We start from the raw sequence: 20,466 nt of genomic DNA, 5'->3' as shown, positions 1-20,466 counted from the left end.
ACAGAATTTACATGTTTGAGTCACTTCAACCAAAGGGGAGGGGAGACAGACCCAGTTCCCAGAATTATAAACAACTTTGATTCTGAGGGATTTTAATGGACTGATAAAAAGTTCAGCACTGGACTTAGGATGGGAGATGCAAGGGCTAGCAAGAGTAAAAACAAGACTAATATTCCAAAGGTTACTTGTATTTTAATACAGGCCTCCTAAGATTATTTAAAACACCACACCAAAACAACTTGAGATTGTAACTACTCAAATTCAGCTCCAAAGATTCATGGAATAAAATTTGTTTGTCTAGGTACAGAACTGGCACTGAACAATCATTCAACTCCTAACTGAGGCTACAGGACCACACAACAGCCACATAATGTATATTATTCATTAATCATCCTCCACAAAAAAACTCATGGCAGACACTTTCTGTGTATAAAATAGCCACCAAACAAGAGAATTCACTAAAAATGAAAAAGCTGTCAACGTCTGTTTTATTATTTACAGGAAATGGAAGTCCCTTAATATAACTGTAATGATACAGACAGTTTGGAATACATATAAACATTTTCAGGCTCAAATTTGGATCTTAATTCTCTCCAGAGATATCAACTTTGAAATGTCTACTATCTTCTGAATTCTAAATCTGGTCCATGAGGCCTATTATATCATATCCAAGTTATATCATTTGCACACCTAAGTTCCCCCACTACAATGAAGATTAGTTCTACACTTAGGCTGTATATTAGAATTATCCAGGATCAGGTTGCCTGGGCAGCTCAGAGAGTTAACTGTCCAACTTTTGATTTCGGCTCAGGTCATGATCTCAGGGCCCAGAGATTAAGCCCTCATCGGGTTCTGTGCTCAGCATGGAGTCTGCTTGTCCCCCTCTCCTCAGTGCCTCATACCCCCAACAGGCTCACTTCTGTGTGTGTTCTCTCTCAAATAAATAATAAATAAAATCTTAAAAACAAAACAAAAAGAAACCCAGGAGCTGAGAAAAATTCCAATACCCAAGATGCATGCCAGACCAATTAAATCAATCTCTAGGGCTAGTTTTTTTTTTTTCCTTTAAAAGCTCCCCAGGTGAAAATTGGATGGCTGTATGTAGAAGAATGAAACTCAACCATTCTCCTACACCGTACACAAAGATAAACTTGAAATGGATAAAAGACCTCAACGTTGAGACAGGAATCCATCAGAATCCTAGAGGAGAACATAAGCAGTAACCTTTTCGATATCAGCCACAGCACCTTCTTTCAAGATATGTCTCCAAAGGCAAAGGAAACAAAAGCAAAAATGAACTTTTGGGACTTCATCAAGATCAAAAGCTTCTGCACAGCAAAGGAAACAGTCAACAAAACAAAGAGGCAACCCACGGAAAGGGAGAAGATATTTGCAAATGACAGTACAGACAAAAGGTTGATATCCAGGATCTATAAAGAACTTCTCAAACTCAACACACACAACCGACAATCATGTCAAAAAATGGGCAGAAGACATGAACAGACACTTCTCCAATGAAGACATACAAATGGTTATCAGACACATGAAATAATGTTCATCACCACTAGCCATCAGGGAGATTCAAATCAAAACCACATTGAGATACCACCTTACACCAGTTAGAATGGCCAAAATTAGCAAGACAGGAAACAACATGTGTTGGAGAGGATGGGGAGAAAGGGGAGCCCTCTTACACTGTTGGTGGAAATGCAAGCTGGTGCAGCCACTTTGGAGAACAGTGTGGAGATCCCCAAGAAATTAAAAATAGAGCTTCCCTATCACCCTGCAATTGCACTACTGGGTATTTACCCCAAAGATACAGATGTAGTGAAAAGAAGGGCCATCTACACCCCAATGTTTACTGCAGCAGCAATGGCCACAGTCACCAAACTGTGGAAGAACCAAGATGCGGGACGCCTGGGTGGCTCAGTTGGTTAAGCAGCTGCCTTCGGCTCAGGTCATGGTCCCAGCATCCTGGGATCGAGTCCCACATCGGGCTCTTTGCTTGGAGGGGAGCCTGCTTCTCCCTCTGTCTCTGCCTGCCATTCTGTCTGCCTGTGCTCGCTCTCGCTCCCTCTCTCTCTCTGACAAATGGGTGAAATCTTAAAAAAAAAAAAAAAAAAGAAAAAGAACCAAGATGCCCTTCAACGGACGAATGGATAAGGAAGATGTGGTCCATAGACACTATGGAGTATTATGCCTCCATCAGAAGGATGAATACCCAACTTTTGTAGCAACATGGATGGACTGGAAGAGATTATGCTGAGTGAAATAAGTCAAGCAGAGAGTCATTTATCATATGGTTTCACTTATTTGTGGAGCATAACAAATACCATGGAGGACACAGGGAGATGGAGAGAAGGGAGTTGAGGGAAACTGGAAGGGGAGATGAACCATGAGAGACTATGGACTCTGAAACACAATCTGAGGGTTTTAAAGGGGCGGGGGGGGGGGTGGGAGGTTGGGGGAGCTAAGTGGTGGGTATTATGGAGGGCACGTATTGCATGGAGCACTGGGTGTGGTGCATAAACAATGAATTCTGTTACGCTGAAAAGAAATTTTTTTTTAAAAAGGGGAAAAAAAGCTCCCCAGGTGATTTCAATACAATGCCAAAATGGGAAACCACTAATCAGAATTGTATGGGTAACTCAAAAAAACTAGAAGAAACTGATCTATAGTATAAAATGGGGGGGGGGATGGACCTGGATGTAGCAAGGACATTACATTTTACCAGTTTCAATACATTTCAAATCAAAGAGAGACTGAAATTTACTTATTTGTGGGGCGGGGGGGTGGGGGGAGCAGGAGAGAGGCAAAAGGAGAAAGAGAATCTTAAGCAGGCTCTATGGGCAGTGCAGAGCCCCATGAAGGGCTGAGATTGTGACCCAAGCCAAAATCAAGAGCAGGAGGCTTAACCGACTGAGCCATCCAAGCACCCTGAAGCAGACTGAAATTTAAATAAAAATACAGCCAATTCTCATTATTTACAGTAGTTATGTTACAGACTCTGAACAACTGTTCCTAAGGGAAATACAGAGTTAGGTTCCTGCATCCTTTGGCCACATTCAACCAATTTTATAACGTAGGTTTTCATGTGTCTGTTTAAAGACTCCTTAATATATGTTGTTGATTCATTAACATCGAACCCAAGGCTAACAGCACATGCCTGAACAAAGGCTATCTAACACACACATTTTCTACAAAACGTACATTACAGTCTTCTTGCAATTTGGAGCTCTAGCCAGCACTTCAATACTTTGCTTGGAGGCCATTTTAAACAGTGAAATACCCAAAAGCGCTGAAATGCAAAAAACGTGGCACTAAATAGACTGAGAAAAGGACACTTGTTTACAGCATGACAGCTGAAGCAAGACAGAATGTTACCTTGTTTGATCTACATCTAGCAACTCCCAATTTTTCAAAGCCCTGCACATGTGTGCAAATCATCACAAAAGCATGAGGATTGATTTTAGGCTTACAAATAAACTTTACTAGTAGGCAGACTCACAGATACAGAATCCATGAATACTGAAGTATCAAATCAAGGTAGAAGTATCAATCAAGGTAGCTTAAACTAATTGTTACAATGAATTCTATGAAGGTTTCCACTAAGCAACATCAAGAACTAAAGAACACCGGGATGCCTGGGTGGCTCAGTTGGTTGGATGACTGCCTTCAGCTCAGGTCATGATCCCCAGAGTCCTGGGATCGAGTCCCGCATTGGGCTCCTGGCTCCTTGGGGAGTCTACTTCTCCCTCTGACCTTCTCCTCGCTCATGCTCTCTCTCACTGTCTCTCTCTCAAATAAATAAATAAAATCTTCAAAAAAAAAAAAAAAAAAGAACTAAAGAACACCAACATGCTCATGTATATAATTTTCCCCACTAGAATCCCCAAACTGGATTTCCTAAAAATGTGAGTTTTTCTCATAACAAATCTACATTAAAAAAAAAAAACCCTATATATTCAATTTGTTCAATGTATCTTCATGCAGTACAAAAGTAAACAAACTATATTTTACCAACTACATCTAATCACAAAATGCAGCAATGACTTAAACAAAAAGTATGACGGTTGAACAAGCTGACCTCTAAAAATGTCCTATGGCTCAAAACTTTTCAAGTCTAAAAACTGAAGTTGGTATGCCAATTTTAATTACTATAAAAGCTGATACATGAATAAGTATTCTCAGTAATTATTTATCAGGGCCACAATCACATTTCTTAGTAGTAGGGCTGCAATATAAATTCTCATCTGAAAAACAGTTTAACAGCTCCACTCAACCTAGAAAAATCACTTAAATCCAGCAGGATACTATCAAATCTGATGAGCTCTCAGCTTGGGCCTATGCAACTTCAAGAGAAAAAAAAAAAAAAAGCTGCTCTATTAATGCTATAAAACTAAATATGCCTCACCACATACAAAAGTTAATCAAAATGAATCAAAAACCTAAATACAAGGGCTAAAATTGTAACAATCTCAAAAAAAAAAAACCCCACACAGCTGTAATAAAGTATAAATCTTTATTACCTTGGATTAGGTAATGATTACTTAGATATGACACCAAAAGCACAAATGACAGATTAAAAAAACAGATAAATTGGGGGCACCTGCATGGCTCAGTGGGTTAAGCCTCTGCTTTCGACTCAGGTCATGATCCTGGGGTTCTGGGACCAAGCCCCGCATCGGGCTCTCTGCTCAGCAGGGAGCCGGTCCCCCCCCAATCTCTCTGCCTGCCTCTCTGCCTATAAATAATAACCTTTAATAATCAAATAATATAATAATCTTTAATAATCAAATAAATAATCAAATAAATAAATCTTAAAAAAAAACAAAAAACAGATAAATTGGACTTCATCAAAATTTAAAAAATTTTGTGCTTTCAAGGACACCATCAAGAAAGTGCAAACACAACTCATAGTAGAAAATGTTTGCAAATCACTTATGTGAGAAGGGGCCTGTATTCAAAAATAAACAAAAAACTCGATTACAACTCAATAAAAAGTCAACTTTAGTTTTTAAATGGGCAAAGGATTTGAATAGACATTTCTCCAAGAAATTTACCAATAAATGCAAAATGCTCAATATCCTTAGTTATTAGGGAAATACAAATCGAAACCACAAAGAGGTATCACTTTACACCCACTAAGAGAGCTTTAATTAAAAAAAAAAAAAGGACAACAAATATTGGCCAAAATGTGTAGAAATTGGAACCTTTCCACACTTCTGGTGTGAATGCAAAACAGTACAGCTGTCATGGAAATGTCTGGCAGTTTCTTAGAAAGTTAAACATAGAGTTACCAAATGACCCAGCAATTCCATTACTAGGCATACACTTAAGACAAATTAAAACATATCCAAATAAAAACACGTACATGAGGGATGCCTGGGTGGCTCAGTTGGTTAAGCAGCTGCCTTTGGCTCAGGTCATGATCCCAGCATCCTAGGATGGAGTCCCACCCACATCGGGCTCCTTGCTCTGCAGGGAGTCTGCTTCTCCCTCTGCCTCTGCCTACCACTCTGTCTGCCTGTGCTTGCTCTCTAACAAATAAATAAATTTAAAACAAAAAACACGTACATGAATGCTAATAGTGGCATTATCCAGAAAGTAGATGTGTAACAATACAAATTGCCAATTAAGTGATGAATGGAAACAGGAAACCACCCAATGTCAATCAATTGATGAACAGATAAACTGTAGACAGACAACCATAAAATGAACTCATAGCCATAAAAAATAAGTACTGATATAAGCTACAACACAGATGAAACTCAAAAACATTATGGTAAGAAGCCAGTTACAAAGACCACATATTGTATGATTCCATTTATATGAAATACCTAGAACAGGCAAACCAATAGAGATAGCAAACAGATTAGTGATTTATGTGGGGGATAGTCAAGGAATGGGGAGTGACTGCAAATAGGTAAAGGGTTTCCTTTGAGGTGATGAAAATGTTCTAGAATTAGATAGTGATTGTGGTTATAAATATATTAAAACCCACTGAACTGTACACTTTAATAAAAATGGTTACGTTTCATGATATATGAATTATATTTCGATTTAAAAAATAAAAAACAGAATTTGCCATTTAAAACTGATATAGGAGGTTCAAAATACTACTTCACTAATCCTCTTCAGTATTTGAGAATTAGTCAAGCATACATGCTAATTAGAAACCATACTTCCAATGTGCCTGGGTGGCTCACTCAGGGGTCTGCCTTCGGCTCAGTTCATGATCCCATGGTCCTGGGATCCAGCCTCACATCAGGCTCCCTGCTCAGTGGGGAGTCTGCTTGTCCCCTCCTTCCTATCCCTCCTTCCATGCTTTCTCTCTTTCAAATAAAATCTTCTTTTTTTTTTAAGATTTTATTTATTTATTTGACAGACAGAGATCACAAGTAGTCAGAGAGGTAGGCAGAGAGAGAAGGGAAAGCAGGCTCCCCACTGAGCAGAGAGCCAGATGTGCGGCTTGATCCCAGGACCCTGAGACCATAATCCAAGCTGAAGACAGACACTTAACCCACTGAGCCACCAAGGCGCCCCCCAACAATTTTTTTTCTTAAAGTGAGTATCTGATAGGGGTAGTTCAAAATAAGAGGTCTAGAGCATTATAACAACTATAAAAATTCACACGTGCAATGATTTGCAATTTTACCCCATGATTATCCCTATTTTATATTGGGCAAAAAAAGTTACACAGCTAGAATTCAAACCATTTATCTGAATCCACAAGCTGTGCTCATTTATTCCTTCGACATTTACTGAGGGCCTGCTACATTCCAGGAACTGAGTTATGTTCCGGAGAAATAGTAAATAAGTAAATAAATAAATGTGAGGGCTACGAAAAATTTAGCAGGGTAAGGGGAATTTAAGTGGCAGGGATGGGAGAGCTATTTTACATTGGGTGGTCAAGGAAGGATTCTCTAAGTAACTGCATTTAAAGATAGATCTGAGAGAATAAAGGAAGTGAGCCACCCAGATAGGTGAAGACTCCAAGCTAAGGAAGTAAGAGTAAAGGCCCGGAGGTAGAAATAGCAAGGAGTATAGATAAGTTGGGGGGGGGGTGTTTGAATGAGACAGATAATGTAATAAAGCCTTCTATGCCTTAAAAGGGACTCTGGATTATAGGTGACCCCTGAATATAGGTTTGAAATGCACAGGTCTACTTACATGTGAATTTTTTTTTTTATAAATACAGTACAGTACTAGAAATACATTTTCTCTTATGATTTTAACTTTTCCCTCTAGCTTACTTTATTGTAAGAATACAGTATACAGGGGTGCCTGGGAGGCTCAGTGGGTTAAAGCCTCTGCCTTCGGCTCAGGTCATGATCCCAGGGTCCTGGGATCGAGCCCCCCATCAGGCTCTCTGCTCAGCGGAAAGCTTGCTTCCCTTCCTCTTTCTTTGCCTGCCTCTCTGCCTACTTGTGATCTCTGTCAAATAAATAAATAAAATCTTAAAAAAAAAAAAAAAAAGAGGGCGCCTGGGTGGCTCAGTGGGTTAAGCCGCTGCCTTCGGCTCAGGTCATGATCTCAGGGTCCTGGGATCGAGTCCCGCATCGGGCTCTCTGCTCAGCAGGGAGCCTGCTTCCCTCTCTCTCTCTCTCTCTCTCTGCCTGCCTCTCCATCTACTTGTGATTTCTCTCTGTCAAATAAATAAATAAAATCTTAAAAAAAAAAAAAAAGAATACAGTATACACTGCATATAACATTTAAGATATATATTAACTACATTTTATCAATAAGGCTTCGAACTAACAGTAGGCAATTAGTGGTTAATTTTTTAAGATTTTACTTATTTACTTATTTTACTTATTATTATTTATTATAAAACTTAATTTATTTGAGAGAGAATGGGTGTGTGTATGAGAGAGCACACAAAAGGGGGTATGGTTGGAGGGAGGCGAAGATTCTCTGCTGAGTGGGGAGCCCAATGCAGGACTTCATCCCAGGACCCATCCCAGGATCATGACCTGAGCCAAAGGCAGATGCTTCACCAACTGAGCCACCCAGGCACCCAAAGGTTAAAGTTTTTGGAAGTCAAAAGCCATGCATCAATTCTGGACTGCAAAGGGGTCAGCACCACTAACCCTTCATTATTAAAGGGTCAACCGTATATTCTGAGTAAAACAGGGAAGCTACAGAAGGTTTCTAAGTAAAGTGACATTAGGCTTTTGTTTTGAAAGAATCTAAATAATATTTGGGCTGAGAAAAACACAGTGAGGGAATAAAGGGCAGAAGCAGGGAAACCAGTTACAGAACTGTTGATATATTCCAGATGAGGGATCATGATGATTTACATCACGGAGTAATTCAGAAGAAAGGATAAACAGTTGGATTCTGGATATATTTTGAAGGTAGAGCTCGACAGAATTTGCTAATGTTTTCACTAGAGGATGGGATTAAACCAAGGTTTCTGGTTAAACAGACGGATGAAAAAGTTGCCATGTACCAAAATGGGGAAAAATACTGAAAAAAAAACAGATTTGAGAAAGAAAGTCAAAAAAATAATTTTATACATGTTTACCTATTAATTTTCTTTTGTCTTAACCACCAACTTGACACCCTGATTTTTGGGCAGCATAGATGTTAAGTAGTGAAACTGAACCTAAATCCAGGTCTTCGGATTCCAGATGCTATGCCTTTTTTCCTAGTGAAATTTTTACAAGACTTACTGAATAAGATTAGTTTTTCTCAGAATATAGTAACTCAAAGGCATATGCCATTTGTTGGTGACCCAACACCTGCATTCACAAAAAAGGCTATCAAATGAAGAATTAAAAACACTCCACAAACACAAACAAGTATTTTGTAAATAAAATTAATGCAGAGAGCCATAATACAAAGAAATAACATGTAACAAATATTCAATTCAAATAAACACTATGCAGAACTATATTTTCAGAAAGATGCCAGATCACTTCTATTTTTAAAACTCTCCTTGATGGGGCGCCTGGGTGGCTCAGTGGGTTAAGCCTCTGCCTTTGGCTCAGGTCATGATCCCGGGGTTCTGGGATCAAGCTCCCTGCTCATTGGGGAGCCTGCTTCCTCCTCTCTCTCTCTCTGTGATCTCTGTCAAATAAATAATTTTTTTTTTAATCTTAAAAAAATAAAAAAAAATAAAAACTCTCCTTGATAATAAAGACTATCTTTGAACAGTAAAGCTCTGCCATAGTTTTATTCAGTGCATAAGTACATGCATAAAAACCCTTTTTAAAATGTATGCAAAAAATGTTATAAAATATAAGGAATATTTTTCTCCCATCTTAGCTATAGAAGCTACAAAATGTTATCCCAGTAAACATTTACTTCTTGACTGAAAAGTAATTATCCCAATGATTTCTTTACAATGCCAAACTTGTTAACATATTAATTATATACAACTTCATAGCATCAACAAATTTCAAAGCTTGGTTTCTAATCGCAGCTTCAGCACTCAGTTGCTATTAATTTGGGGTAAGTCAATTTCCAAATAAGTGATCACTTACCTAAAGTCAATCTCTGTTTCTACTAAAATGAAATAGGATTATCTGACTTCCCATTTTACAAGGCTGGAGTAAGAATCCAAGGAGAAAAAAACAGAAAAGTACTTTGAAAACCGTTAAGGTTATGGCAAACATATAAACCAAGAAAATAAGTCACCTTTGGGGTAATATGTATATAAAACATCACCTTTAAGTTATTCCTTTATAGGGACTCAATCTTCCCATTATAGAATTGCTGAAAAGATTTCTCTAAGATAGAATCAAACTAATGCAGAACTTGCTGATTAGAAACATTTTTTGAAGTGTTAAACATTTACTGTAATCACCAGGTGACTTTAAGAGACAAAGAAAAGGTATTTTTCCTATTCTCCTGAGATATATGGCCCAGGGGAGTGGAAGAGACCTGAAAAGTTAAATGCCACACTTTGGGATAAAAATATCCCACACTTTGGGGTAAAAATAGAAATTGTCTAATTAAGGAGTAATTGATTAACAGCTAAAAGACAGTGACTGCTTTTAAAGTTAAGATGATTATCTTAGCTTTATTCCTTATTCACCTGTACTCCACCTATGTTTAGATTTCTCAAAGTACCTTCCGTTCTATTCTATACTGTTCCCCCTTTCCCTGACTTGTCCCAACAGCTCCCTATACCAAGCCGAGTACCCAGTTAACCTTCTCAGATATATAATTCTAGGTATATACACTCCCCCAAGTTCACAGTATTCAATAAGCCTCAGGATCTAAGATGAATCCATTATCTAAGTTTTGATTATGCTGTACCCCTTCACGGTCTCATCAAACAATAATCATATGCAGCCTGTCCAGGCAACGTGACTACTAAAAAAGTCAGAACCCATATTCTACCTCTCTCAATCACTACAGCCAGATACTTGAGTAAAGAGCAGTGCAGAGTTGTGAATAAAACAACATAACACTCTTTCGAAGTCATATGAAAATAAGCACACATTCATAATCTATCTGTTACTAAATCTTAATCTCCTTCCATCTAGTCAAATCAACAGTTAAGACCCCCATTATGCAAGAGAGGAAAAAGAAAGCAGAAAATCTACAGGAGTTATTTAACATTTCTAGAACTAACACAATTAAATGGAGATGTTTCTTTATACTAACTACTGATATTTTTAAGTATTGCCAGAAGCCTACAATTCTCTAAGAAAGCTTTCTTAAAACATAATCTAACCACAATCTTGTTAATTTGCAACTTCGTTCTAGTAAGAAGGGGGGGGGAGAAGAAAGAATATCTCAAAGGCTCAAGTAAGTTTGAAAACCACAACCTTGAACTGTATATTGAAGAACTTTAGCAGTATTACAGAGTAGAGCAACCAGAGCATTACAGACATGTCAGAATACTGATACTCATTCCCTGTGTTTCACTTCATCCACCTTAGTGTGTGATTCAAAAATTATTTTCTATGTGCACCACCTGAGATAAAGTTGGGAGGCACCTGATAGGGTGCATTAAAAGAGCTAAAACCTCAACTTCAAAATACTCTCCAATGAAAAAGCCAAAGTCCACCCTTACCCGATGTTGATTCTGAAGACTATTTATTTCCTTTCTACCAAGTAATCAAATCCTGTATTACATTTCTATAATTTGTAGGTTTTTAAAATAGTTCTTACAGCTTAAGTAATCTCAACAGCAATGATATCCTGGCATAAGCTAAAGAAATCTGAAAACTTTTTAGGTAAGGACATGGTCAGAGCAGCATTTGTGTATGGTATACTGTTCCCTAAACACTGTAACTGAAATCCCCAAAATATCCATTTCCTAACTCCCTTCCACACTTTCCCTTAATAGTATTATCACCTAATATAATACTTATAAGCAAATAATATTTGCTTCTTATCTATCTCCCCTACCTACAGCAGAAATCTTTGTTTTTGTTCACGGCCCTATCTCCAGCACCGTGATCCGTATCAGACATACTAGGCCCTTGAAATTTATGAGTGAATAAACAAATTTCGTAACTTGGCTGCAGTTTTATATGTAATTCAGTTGTTCTGAACAGTTCAATTTTGCTATTAAGGGGCTCCCAGCTGGCTCAGTTGGTAGAGCATGCAACGCTTGATCTTAGGGTTTTGAGTTCGAGCCCCATGCTGGGTGTAAAGATTACTTTAAAAAATAGAAATCTTTAAAACAAAATTTTGCTATTAAGATGGTAAGGAAAAAATTTTGTTCAGCAAAGACAGAATAACCACAAAGAAAAGTAGTATTGTGTTTCAAAAAGCTTGATTTATCTACATTAGTTTTCAAGATACTACCAGAAAACCTGTATCAAATATTTCAAAAATACAAACAAAAGGAAAGATTCGGTTTTAATTAAAATAGTAAACATCAGTTTTCCATTCCTCTAATCAGAAGACACAAAGGAATAAAGGGTGGTAAGACAGTTGGTAATACTTGGGACACAGAAAAATGCAGTATTTCACTGGCATGTATTTTTCTTTCTATTGCTTAAGTCACATGTAAAATTCAAGATTATCAACAATAAGTCCTGTACTGACTCAGTTCTATACTCACTTTTTCTCTTAAAAATGGAAATCTGCCCTTTTTCAGACTCTAAGTCTGAATCTAACCAGCTAATTAGTTATCCCAATAATTCTCTTGTCAAATATAATCACAAGCGTTGTGGATTTTAACCATAATTTTTAGTCTTAAATAGTTTTGATCTTAATACAAATAATCTTATTTTATACGCCTTCTGTTCAACTAGTGTTGCACAGTTCCTTTTTTGGCCTCAAATGACGAAACTTCTCTAACGTCTCTGGGGAGACCAGTGTAAAGTATAATGTTTCCTCAAATTGTTCTTGGTCTCCCACCCCCCCGCACTGATCTGCGGAAAGTAGGAAAGTTAAGACATTTTTCTATTCTGCAGGAAAGTCCAGGGGAAGAAGCGAAGGTAAAGAGAATATTGCATGGAAAACAGGTTGAAAAGGGACAGACAACACAAAAGCACAGAAGTAAACGTGAAGCAAATATGTGCGCAAAAGAGGAAGACGCAGAAAAGAGAAGAAAAACTGCTCTCGCCTAGAAATGGGGGTGGGGGTAGGAAGGCTTGCTTATTCTTCCAGAAACAAAAGCACTAAATGCTAAGAAAAACGTAGGTGTCTTTAAGATGTTGTTAAAACTCTAAAAAGCACTCAGCTGCCACTCCAAACAGTTCTACCTTCTCTTCCTATATGTTCTCATTCGAGCTAGTCTTCATCTGTAAAATTAAATGCAGGCTATAGATAATGCAGAGACAATCTTTACAAAACTGCAGTTGTGGTTGCCATCTTTGCCTGGAAAAAAAAAAATTCGAACTCCTTGGATTTGGAAAAAAGGAGTGCATTAAGTTGGAAAGCCAGAAAACCATGAACTGCTAAGTCAGATAGATAGGGCACGCGTTAATAAACGCCTCCTATCAAACTAAGATTCCACTAAAGATCTAGGGAAGAGGAGCAAAAGCCTTACCGCGGACCAAAAGGGTGGGGCACCGTAGGGGGAAAAAAAAATTTTGAGGGCGAGCTATCCCGGAGGTATAAAGGGGCTGGTGACTCGGATCTCAGGAAGATTGCATATTAGGCGGCAAATTATATTCATGGGCCAAGGGCAGCTTCGGGAAGAGCGACAAAGTGAGCCGCCGGACTAATATTCGTTGAGAATGCGAAGACCAAGAGAGAAAGGTACCCACGGGGCAAAGGATTAAGAGTCAAAGAGAGGAGAGCCGAGGGGCCGGGCAGTCAGGGAAGCTGGGCGTGGGAGGCCTGGGCAGAGGCCGCAAAGCGCTTCTGCAGCCAGCCGCCTTCTCTCGGAACGCCTTTTCAGCTCCCCCACACTCAGCCCCTGTCAGGGCCGCCCTTGCCCCAGCGACCACGGCGAGAGCAGCTGTTTCCGCCCGGCCAAGGACCAAGGAGAAGGCATCCCTGAGGCGGGCGGGCAGGCCGACGTCTGAGCGAGCAAGAGGTGATTCCGAGATCACTGCCGCCGAGCCAACGCCAAACTTCTCCCTTTCCTCGTCTTAGCCTTCTTTATCACCCAACTTCCCAGCCGGCTGGTGTCCGCTTCGACCGACCGAGGAGCCCCCCTCCCCCGCCCTTCTCGCCACCTCTCACCCCTCCCCAACGTCCTGAAGCTGGGAAAGGACCGGCCACCAGGGCCACTCCCGAGCCCGTCCGGGTGGCCCAGAGTCCCAGACGCCGCCCCCGACAAAACGCTTGCGTCCTCTCGGCTGCTCCCTCGCCCGCCCAGATGCTGCAAACTCCTCTCACCTGCATTGACGCCATGATGGAACCATCCCCCCAAGGCCGGCGAGGCCAGAGACGCAGGGGGCGGAGTTGCCGTGCTAGCGTCACGCCGCGGGGGCCCAGCATCCTGGGCGCCGGGGGCGGGGCCTCCGGTGGGAAGGGGACGGCGGGAGGGGATTGGCTGGCGCGCTGAGCCTCCGGGGGGGGAGGGGCAGGCGAGAGCGCGGTAAATGGCGTTGTTGGTACCTTCAGTCACATCCTGCTCTCCGGCGTCCGCGGCTGCCCCACCCGCTGCTACTGTCGCCCAAGAAACGCCGCTTCTGGTCTGACCTGGCCACGGTTGTTGTTTTTTTCTCTATACACCCTAAAATCTTGGTGATCTCCAGGCCCGTGGGTTTTTCTTTTTGTTTTGTTTTTTTAACCACAGGTGTATGGTTTGAAGTTTCTCCCCCCACCCCCATCGATGTCTTCTCCACACCACCATGCCCACTTTCACATCCTTCGGGCAGGATACCACTTTCCGTGGGGCTGCTTTCTAGTCTTTACGGTCTGAAAGGCTTCTCATATTCCTAATTTGGGGGAGAAAGACACAGATTTCTTTGTACCATGGGATGAGGATTGAGAGCAAAACAACACGTTGATTATTTTAAAGGCAAGGGTACATTTGTAGAGCTGAAACTTGCCTGAAAGGGAAGAGAAATTTTTGAAGTTTTTCTTTTGTTCGTGCACTGTTGTCTCCCCTCTACTCCAACCCGTCAGTTTTAAACTTCACGTGTGTCAGTAGTGGTTATGGTTGTTATGACATCCACATTTGTTTAGAGATTTGACCCTAGATGTGATTTTTTTTTTTTTTTTAATGTACCAGTGCACTTTGAGGATACACTTACCCCTTCTATCACATCTGGACTCCTCTTCAGCCTGTTTCACAGTGGGCAGTTTTGTGGTCGTTCGACCTAGGGATGTATTTGAATAGGGAAAGCTGAGCATTCAGTATTTATTCTGGGAATGCACCAGTTCTGCCAACATTTATCGGAAGCCACATTTTAAAAAGCTATCCAAAAACTGAAGATGTCATTGGTTAAGAGGAAAATGGAAGCCAAAGACTTGCACCTCCTGTTCTTGCTCTTTTAAAAATTTAAATGGCTGACATAATGAGTAGTAGGCTTTTACTTTAGCAGAACAAAACCTTGAAATCTGTCATTTTATTAACTTGGAGCTCTTTTTAAGAAATTTCTGTAAGACTTAAATATAAGAGCAATGTAGAATATCCTCCTTCCCACTCTAAAGATAGATCATTTTGGGGGCCCCTGGGTGGCTCAGTCGGTTAAGCACCTGACTTCACCTCTGGTCATGATCCCAGGGGCGTGGGATTGAGCGCGCCCCCCCCCCCCACTGTGGGGCTCCCGGCTTAGTGGAGAGTCCGCTTCTCCCTTTCTCTCTCCCTCTGCCTCTGCCCTGCTGGTGCTGGCTCTCTCTCAAATAATCTTTAAAAAAAATTAAAAAATCAGGGGGCACCTGCGTTAAGCCTCTGCCTTTGGCTCAGGTCATGATCTCAGGGTCCTGGGATGGAGCCCCCGCCATCGGGAATCTCTGCTCAGCGGGGAGCCTGCTTATCCCTCTCTGCCTGCCTCTGTGCCTACTTGTGATCTCTCTCTCTGTCAAATAAATAAATAAAATCTTTTTTAAAAAATCGTTATGTTCTCCAGGAAATTCCCTAATGTAAAATGTATTAAAAAAAAGAAAAAGATCTTTAAAATACACGTTATCCTATAGTGTAATATTAAACCAACTGTTTTTAAAACTTTTTAATTGATGGAGAGGAAGTTACACTGGTTTGCTTTTTCCTCTTAGAATTCCATCATAGTGCCAGAAATGGCCTGGTTTTCCCTTTGTTGTGCAAAAGGACGGTGTCCTTGAGAAATGTTTGGAGGCTCTTAGCAACCAGGAATCATCTGGAAGCGTATCTGGTGTCAGCTCAGTTGTGTTGTTAACATTTCAACTGTGAGTAAAACCCATATATCTCAATGAAAGAGGAAAGGTTTTCCATATATATTTTCTTCCGGAGATCTGTATCCCCATGATGTCTGAAAATTTCTCCAGAAGATCAAGTTTTACCATCTAAAGTTCATTTTATTTAAAAGCTGATTCTTCCTAAGGTATAAGTGACATCAGATGACTCCACAAGCAAAGCATTGTGACATCGTCAGAACCAACAACCTGCCATGACACATGAATAAGAAAGGGAGTCAACAGAATTCTTAACACTCCTCAGTAAAATCAACATCTGGTCCCTGGGGCTTTATGTTAAAAAGGTCCTTTTAAAAAGGACCTTCAGGGGAGGGAAAAGTCAGTACCAGTCATACCTTTCCTGGGAAATGTTAAGTGATATATGCTTACTATCTTCTTCATGTTTTTATTAATATATAATGGAGAGATCCTGATGTACTCAGGAGCTAAAACAGTGACTTTCAGATGGGGTGGAACATATAGTATCTCCAGGGAGCATAATATTTTTCTATCTAAAACATTTGACTTATGCAGTGTTTGAAGATAAGGCTTACATATTTCTTTATAGTGTGGGGCTTGCTATCACATAGGCAACAGATAAAATATATGACAATACCAAAAGCGGAGTGAAGCTCTCTATAAGAGCTCTATGGGAGCAAATTTGGACAATCACTTTGGAAAACAGTTCAATAATAGTAAAATTAAAATGTCCCATGCCCTTAAAGAATCTTTTTAATAGCACCTTTTGTGAAAAAAGATACTTAAGAGACATAGTAAGCCAATGCAGTCATGTTAACCTTGTTTGGATCCTGACTCAAACCAGCCGTAAAGAAGATATTTTTGAAACAATTGGAGAAATTTAAACATAAAATGCATATTAGATGATATTGTGATTATTATTATTATTTTTCTTAGGTTTGATAGTTTTTTTATTTCCACATCAATTACAAATGACTATCATGTTCAAGAAGGTGATTCTCCCTCATATCACAAACTACCCCACCTCTACCTCCCTGAAGGACAAAAAAAAAAAAAAAAAAAAAAGGGCATGCACAAGCTATGCATGTGCCTGAGGTTGTCCCCACCAAGGCAAAGGTAGAGGCTGTGACACAGAAGACTAAAAGCAGCTGAACTTTCTGGCAGAAAAGGGGAGGAAATATTGGAAACCAGAGTCCAGTAACTTGGAGAACTCACAAGTGATCATTGGGCAAATGCCACAATATTGATAATATTACATGATTTATGAATGTTTGAGTTCTAGTGATTCACTAGACTGGAGAGTTAGGAGCAGTCCTATGAGAATCGTCAGAGTGTGAAGAGGCAGAGTTGAGTCTTTGCTTGAGCCTATGTCTCCACAGATGTTCATATTCTCCTATTGACTGATATCATCAGAGAAATGTCACAGTTCAGTAACCATTAGCTTGTTAACTGGATGTTGGAAAAGGCACCAAGCTAAGAATCCAATGTTTGTAGCCTTGTCCTAGCTCTGTCACAAGCAAGCTTGGTCAGGGCTCTTAATCTCTCTGGGTTTATTTATCAATAAAATGAGCAAATCAGACTGCATAATCTTCCAAGTTTTCTTCCAGATTTCAAATTCCATGTGCCTAGTAGATATCATCAAAAATTTAAATATGTCCAAAATACCATCTTAAAAAGTCTAAGATAAAATGCAATGGGAATGATGTACTATTTTGAATTTAAAACTCACATTTATTGATAATACTAGGAATGAATTTGACTTCATTGTAATTTATGTAGACCTACTGGCAGGCCATAGTTAACAATTTTAAAATTCTAATGTAATCCAGTTGAGCCATAGATGGGATTTAATGAAGTACCAAAACACCAGATTTACAATTTAGAGTGGTACTTTAGGAAAAGCATAACCCAAATTAGTCATTTCATGTGAATCTCCTAACAGAGGACAAAGAAAGTTAGCAAAATAATAAAGCATTTATGTACGTGACGTAATCTGTGTGACTTATTCTACATGTCAAAAATAGTTGATTCACATACATATCTGGCTTGTAAATAAAACCATGAATCAGGAGAACTTTGTCTTCACTTTCTTTCTTTTTCCTATCCCTTTAGCTAAAATTCTTTTCCCCAGGTATGTACTCTTTGAGCACATTCCTTTTTTACTTCTCCCCCAAACCTCTTATCAAACATGTTCCTAGCAAGTTATACTTTTTTTTTTTTTTTTTGTCCATGGACCCACTTCACAGAAAAATGTGTGTACTCATGAAATTTTGTATTTCAGGGAGGTACCTGATCTTCAGAAGTTCATCCATTACCAGAAGTGTATAAACCTCAAGATAAGAATACCTTTACTGAAGAGGTAACCATCACTATAAATACCAGCTCAATCTCTTGACTTTCAAAACCTGTCTATCTTTTATGTAGACATAATTTCATAGCTCTTATTTTCTTTTGTTCACTTACTTAATTTCCTATCTTTCTGAAAAGCAGGGTGTTATGTAAAAAGCTCAGATTAGGAACCAGAGGAGTTAAGTGCTTGCCTTGATCCTTCCAGGGGTGACACAAACATTATTTAACAACAGATGGGGCACAGATGTAGCAAAGGTACCAGCCAGGAAGAACAGAAGCTGCTCAGTGTTGGGGCAAGGACATGGATGCTCCTGCTCTGTGGACCAGATACTGTAAATAGATCATAGAGAGGTCTAGAGTGATTCCGAGAATTGAAGGGTGATTCTTTTGGGGATTTGAGGGAAGTGGCTATTTACTAACCACTACTGAAGTATTTCAGTGTTTTTTTAGAACAGAATGTTCTAAAACTGGATTGTGATGGTTACCCAACTGTATAAATTTACTCAAAATTATTGAGTAATTATTATGGGTGAAATTTATGGTATATGAATTATATCCCAAAAAGCTGTTTTTAAAATTTTTTTTGTTTTTTATTTTTAAAGTGATCTCTATGCTCATGAGGCTGAAACTCATGAATCCAAGATCAAGAGCCGCGTGCTCTATGGACTGAGCCAACCAGCCAGCTATCACCTCCCCAGTAAAGCTATTTTTAAAAAGGGAAAGGCATTTCAAGATTTTAACACACCCATACCAGTAAGTTGTGGCTAGTCTTTGGACTGGTTCTCCCATTAATGGTATGAAACTGAAGGGTGATCAGGTATCTCCCTACATCTGGATTTTTTCATCTGTAAAATGGAGAGTCAATGATTTCTTCAAAGCTTTCCAGATAAGTTATTTTCCTTGTCAAAGGAAAATAATTCATATTCATAATTCATATTACCCTCTTCACCAGCTCATAAGGCCTTCATTGCCCCAACACATATTTATCATTCTTTTTTTTTAAAGATTTTATTTATTTATTTGACAGACAGAGATTACAAATAGGCAGAGAGGCAGGCAGAGAGAGAGAGAGGAGGAAGCAGGCTCCCTGCTGAGCAGAGAGCCCGATGCAGGGCTCAATCCCAGGACCCTGGGATCATGACCTGAGCTGAAGGCAGAGGCTTTAACCCACTGAGCCACCCAGGTGCCCCGATATTTATCATTCTTATACTCCTCAGGAGGGATGGCAGCCCTTCTGATTTTATCCTTGCCAGCTAGTTCTTTCTTATCCTATGATCTTTCTGCCTTACATCCCCATCCCATTTTTGTGTTCCCTTTTGCCTGATCTCTTACCGTGTGTTAGAAAAGGCCCTAGACTTAGAATCGATAGGCCTTCATTTGAATCCTAACTCGGCAACATCCTAGTTTCCATGACTTGGAGTTGGTTATTTAAACGTCTATGAATCTTGGTTCTATTACCTATAAAATGGAGACAAAAATGCCAGCCCACAGTTTGTGACAGAGTGCAGATGAATCATGAATCTGAAGAAGTTTTGTAAACCACATAGAATTATATAGGTGACAGGCAATAGCTAATTTTTCTTCTGAATTACTCTAAGTTCTCTCTCCAGTGGGCAGATGACATGTTAGCTAGAGATAAGGAGTAGGGTGTGTGTGTCAGTGACTGAGAAATACCTATGACGAGATCCCCCAGTTTCTTGTGAACATAGAATAGTCTGGTCTATGAACCAGACTCTGCTTTGAACTGAGCTTGCTATAGACAGAGTTTCAAGGTTGGGATGTTGCCTTTCCCTGCCCCACCCACTGTTCTTCCCCACATGTGGCATCTTTCCAGACCTGCCTTTATTAATAACAATAATGACATCAGCTACTTGGGATGGAATGTTTGTATGTGCCATATAGGCAGTGTAAGAGGCACTTATATTTCTTGGGTTATATAATCTTTAATGCAGCACTATGAAGTACATAAAACAATTCTCATTTTACAGGTAAGAAAACAGGCCTAGAGAGGCTAGGTAATTTGGCAAAGTCAAACAGCTTGTGTATAACCATAGCAGGATCAGAATTCTACCTTGGGAACTCCAACTGTCTGACTCTACAGATTGAGTTCTTTAACTAATACACAGTATTATCCTTCCAAATATATTCTCTTAATGACCCAGGTCAATAGAGTTTTAAAATAAAAATAACTTTAATCAAATTGACTCATTTTAAACTGCGGAACTTAAAATTTTATCAAAAAGCATATATTGAATGCCAGGCACTGGGTATATAAAGATGAGTAAGATACCGTTTGCATAGTAACATTGCTTATAATCAGAAAGACAGATGAAAGAAAGGATTTTTCTAGAATATGGAAAAAGGTATATACTGGCTATTACAGGATCATAAGAA

The 20,466-nt window shown here is 39.5% G+C and overlaps 1 protein-coding gene across 1 annotated transcript in view; it reads right to left on the bottom strand.

Moving 5' to 3' along the window:
- UBE2W (ubiquitin conjugating enzyme E2 W) overlaps window positions 1-13,863 on the bottom strand; it is an 81,669-nt gene extending 67,806 nt beyond the window's left edge. Inside the window, exon 1 of the mRNA XM_044245448.1 lies at window positions 13,762-13,863. Coding sequence (XP_044101383.1) covers window positions 13,762-13,863 — 102 coding nt within the window. The remainder of the gene's footprint in view (window positions 1-13,761) is intronic.
- Between the last annotated feature and the right edge of the window lie 6,603 nt (window positions 13,864-20,466).

The sequence above is a fragment of the Neovison vison genome, chromosome 4 (assembly GCF_020171115.1).
Source record: "Neovison vison isolate M4711 chromosome 4, ASM_NN_V1, whole genome shotgun sequence".
NCBI classification, from domain to species: Eukaryota; Metazoa; Chordata; class Mammalia; order Carnivora; family Mustelidae; genus Neogale; species Neogale vison.
The sequence above is the reverse complement of the archived record's forward strand: the minus strand, read 5'-3'. Positions and strand labels throughout refer to the sequence as shown.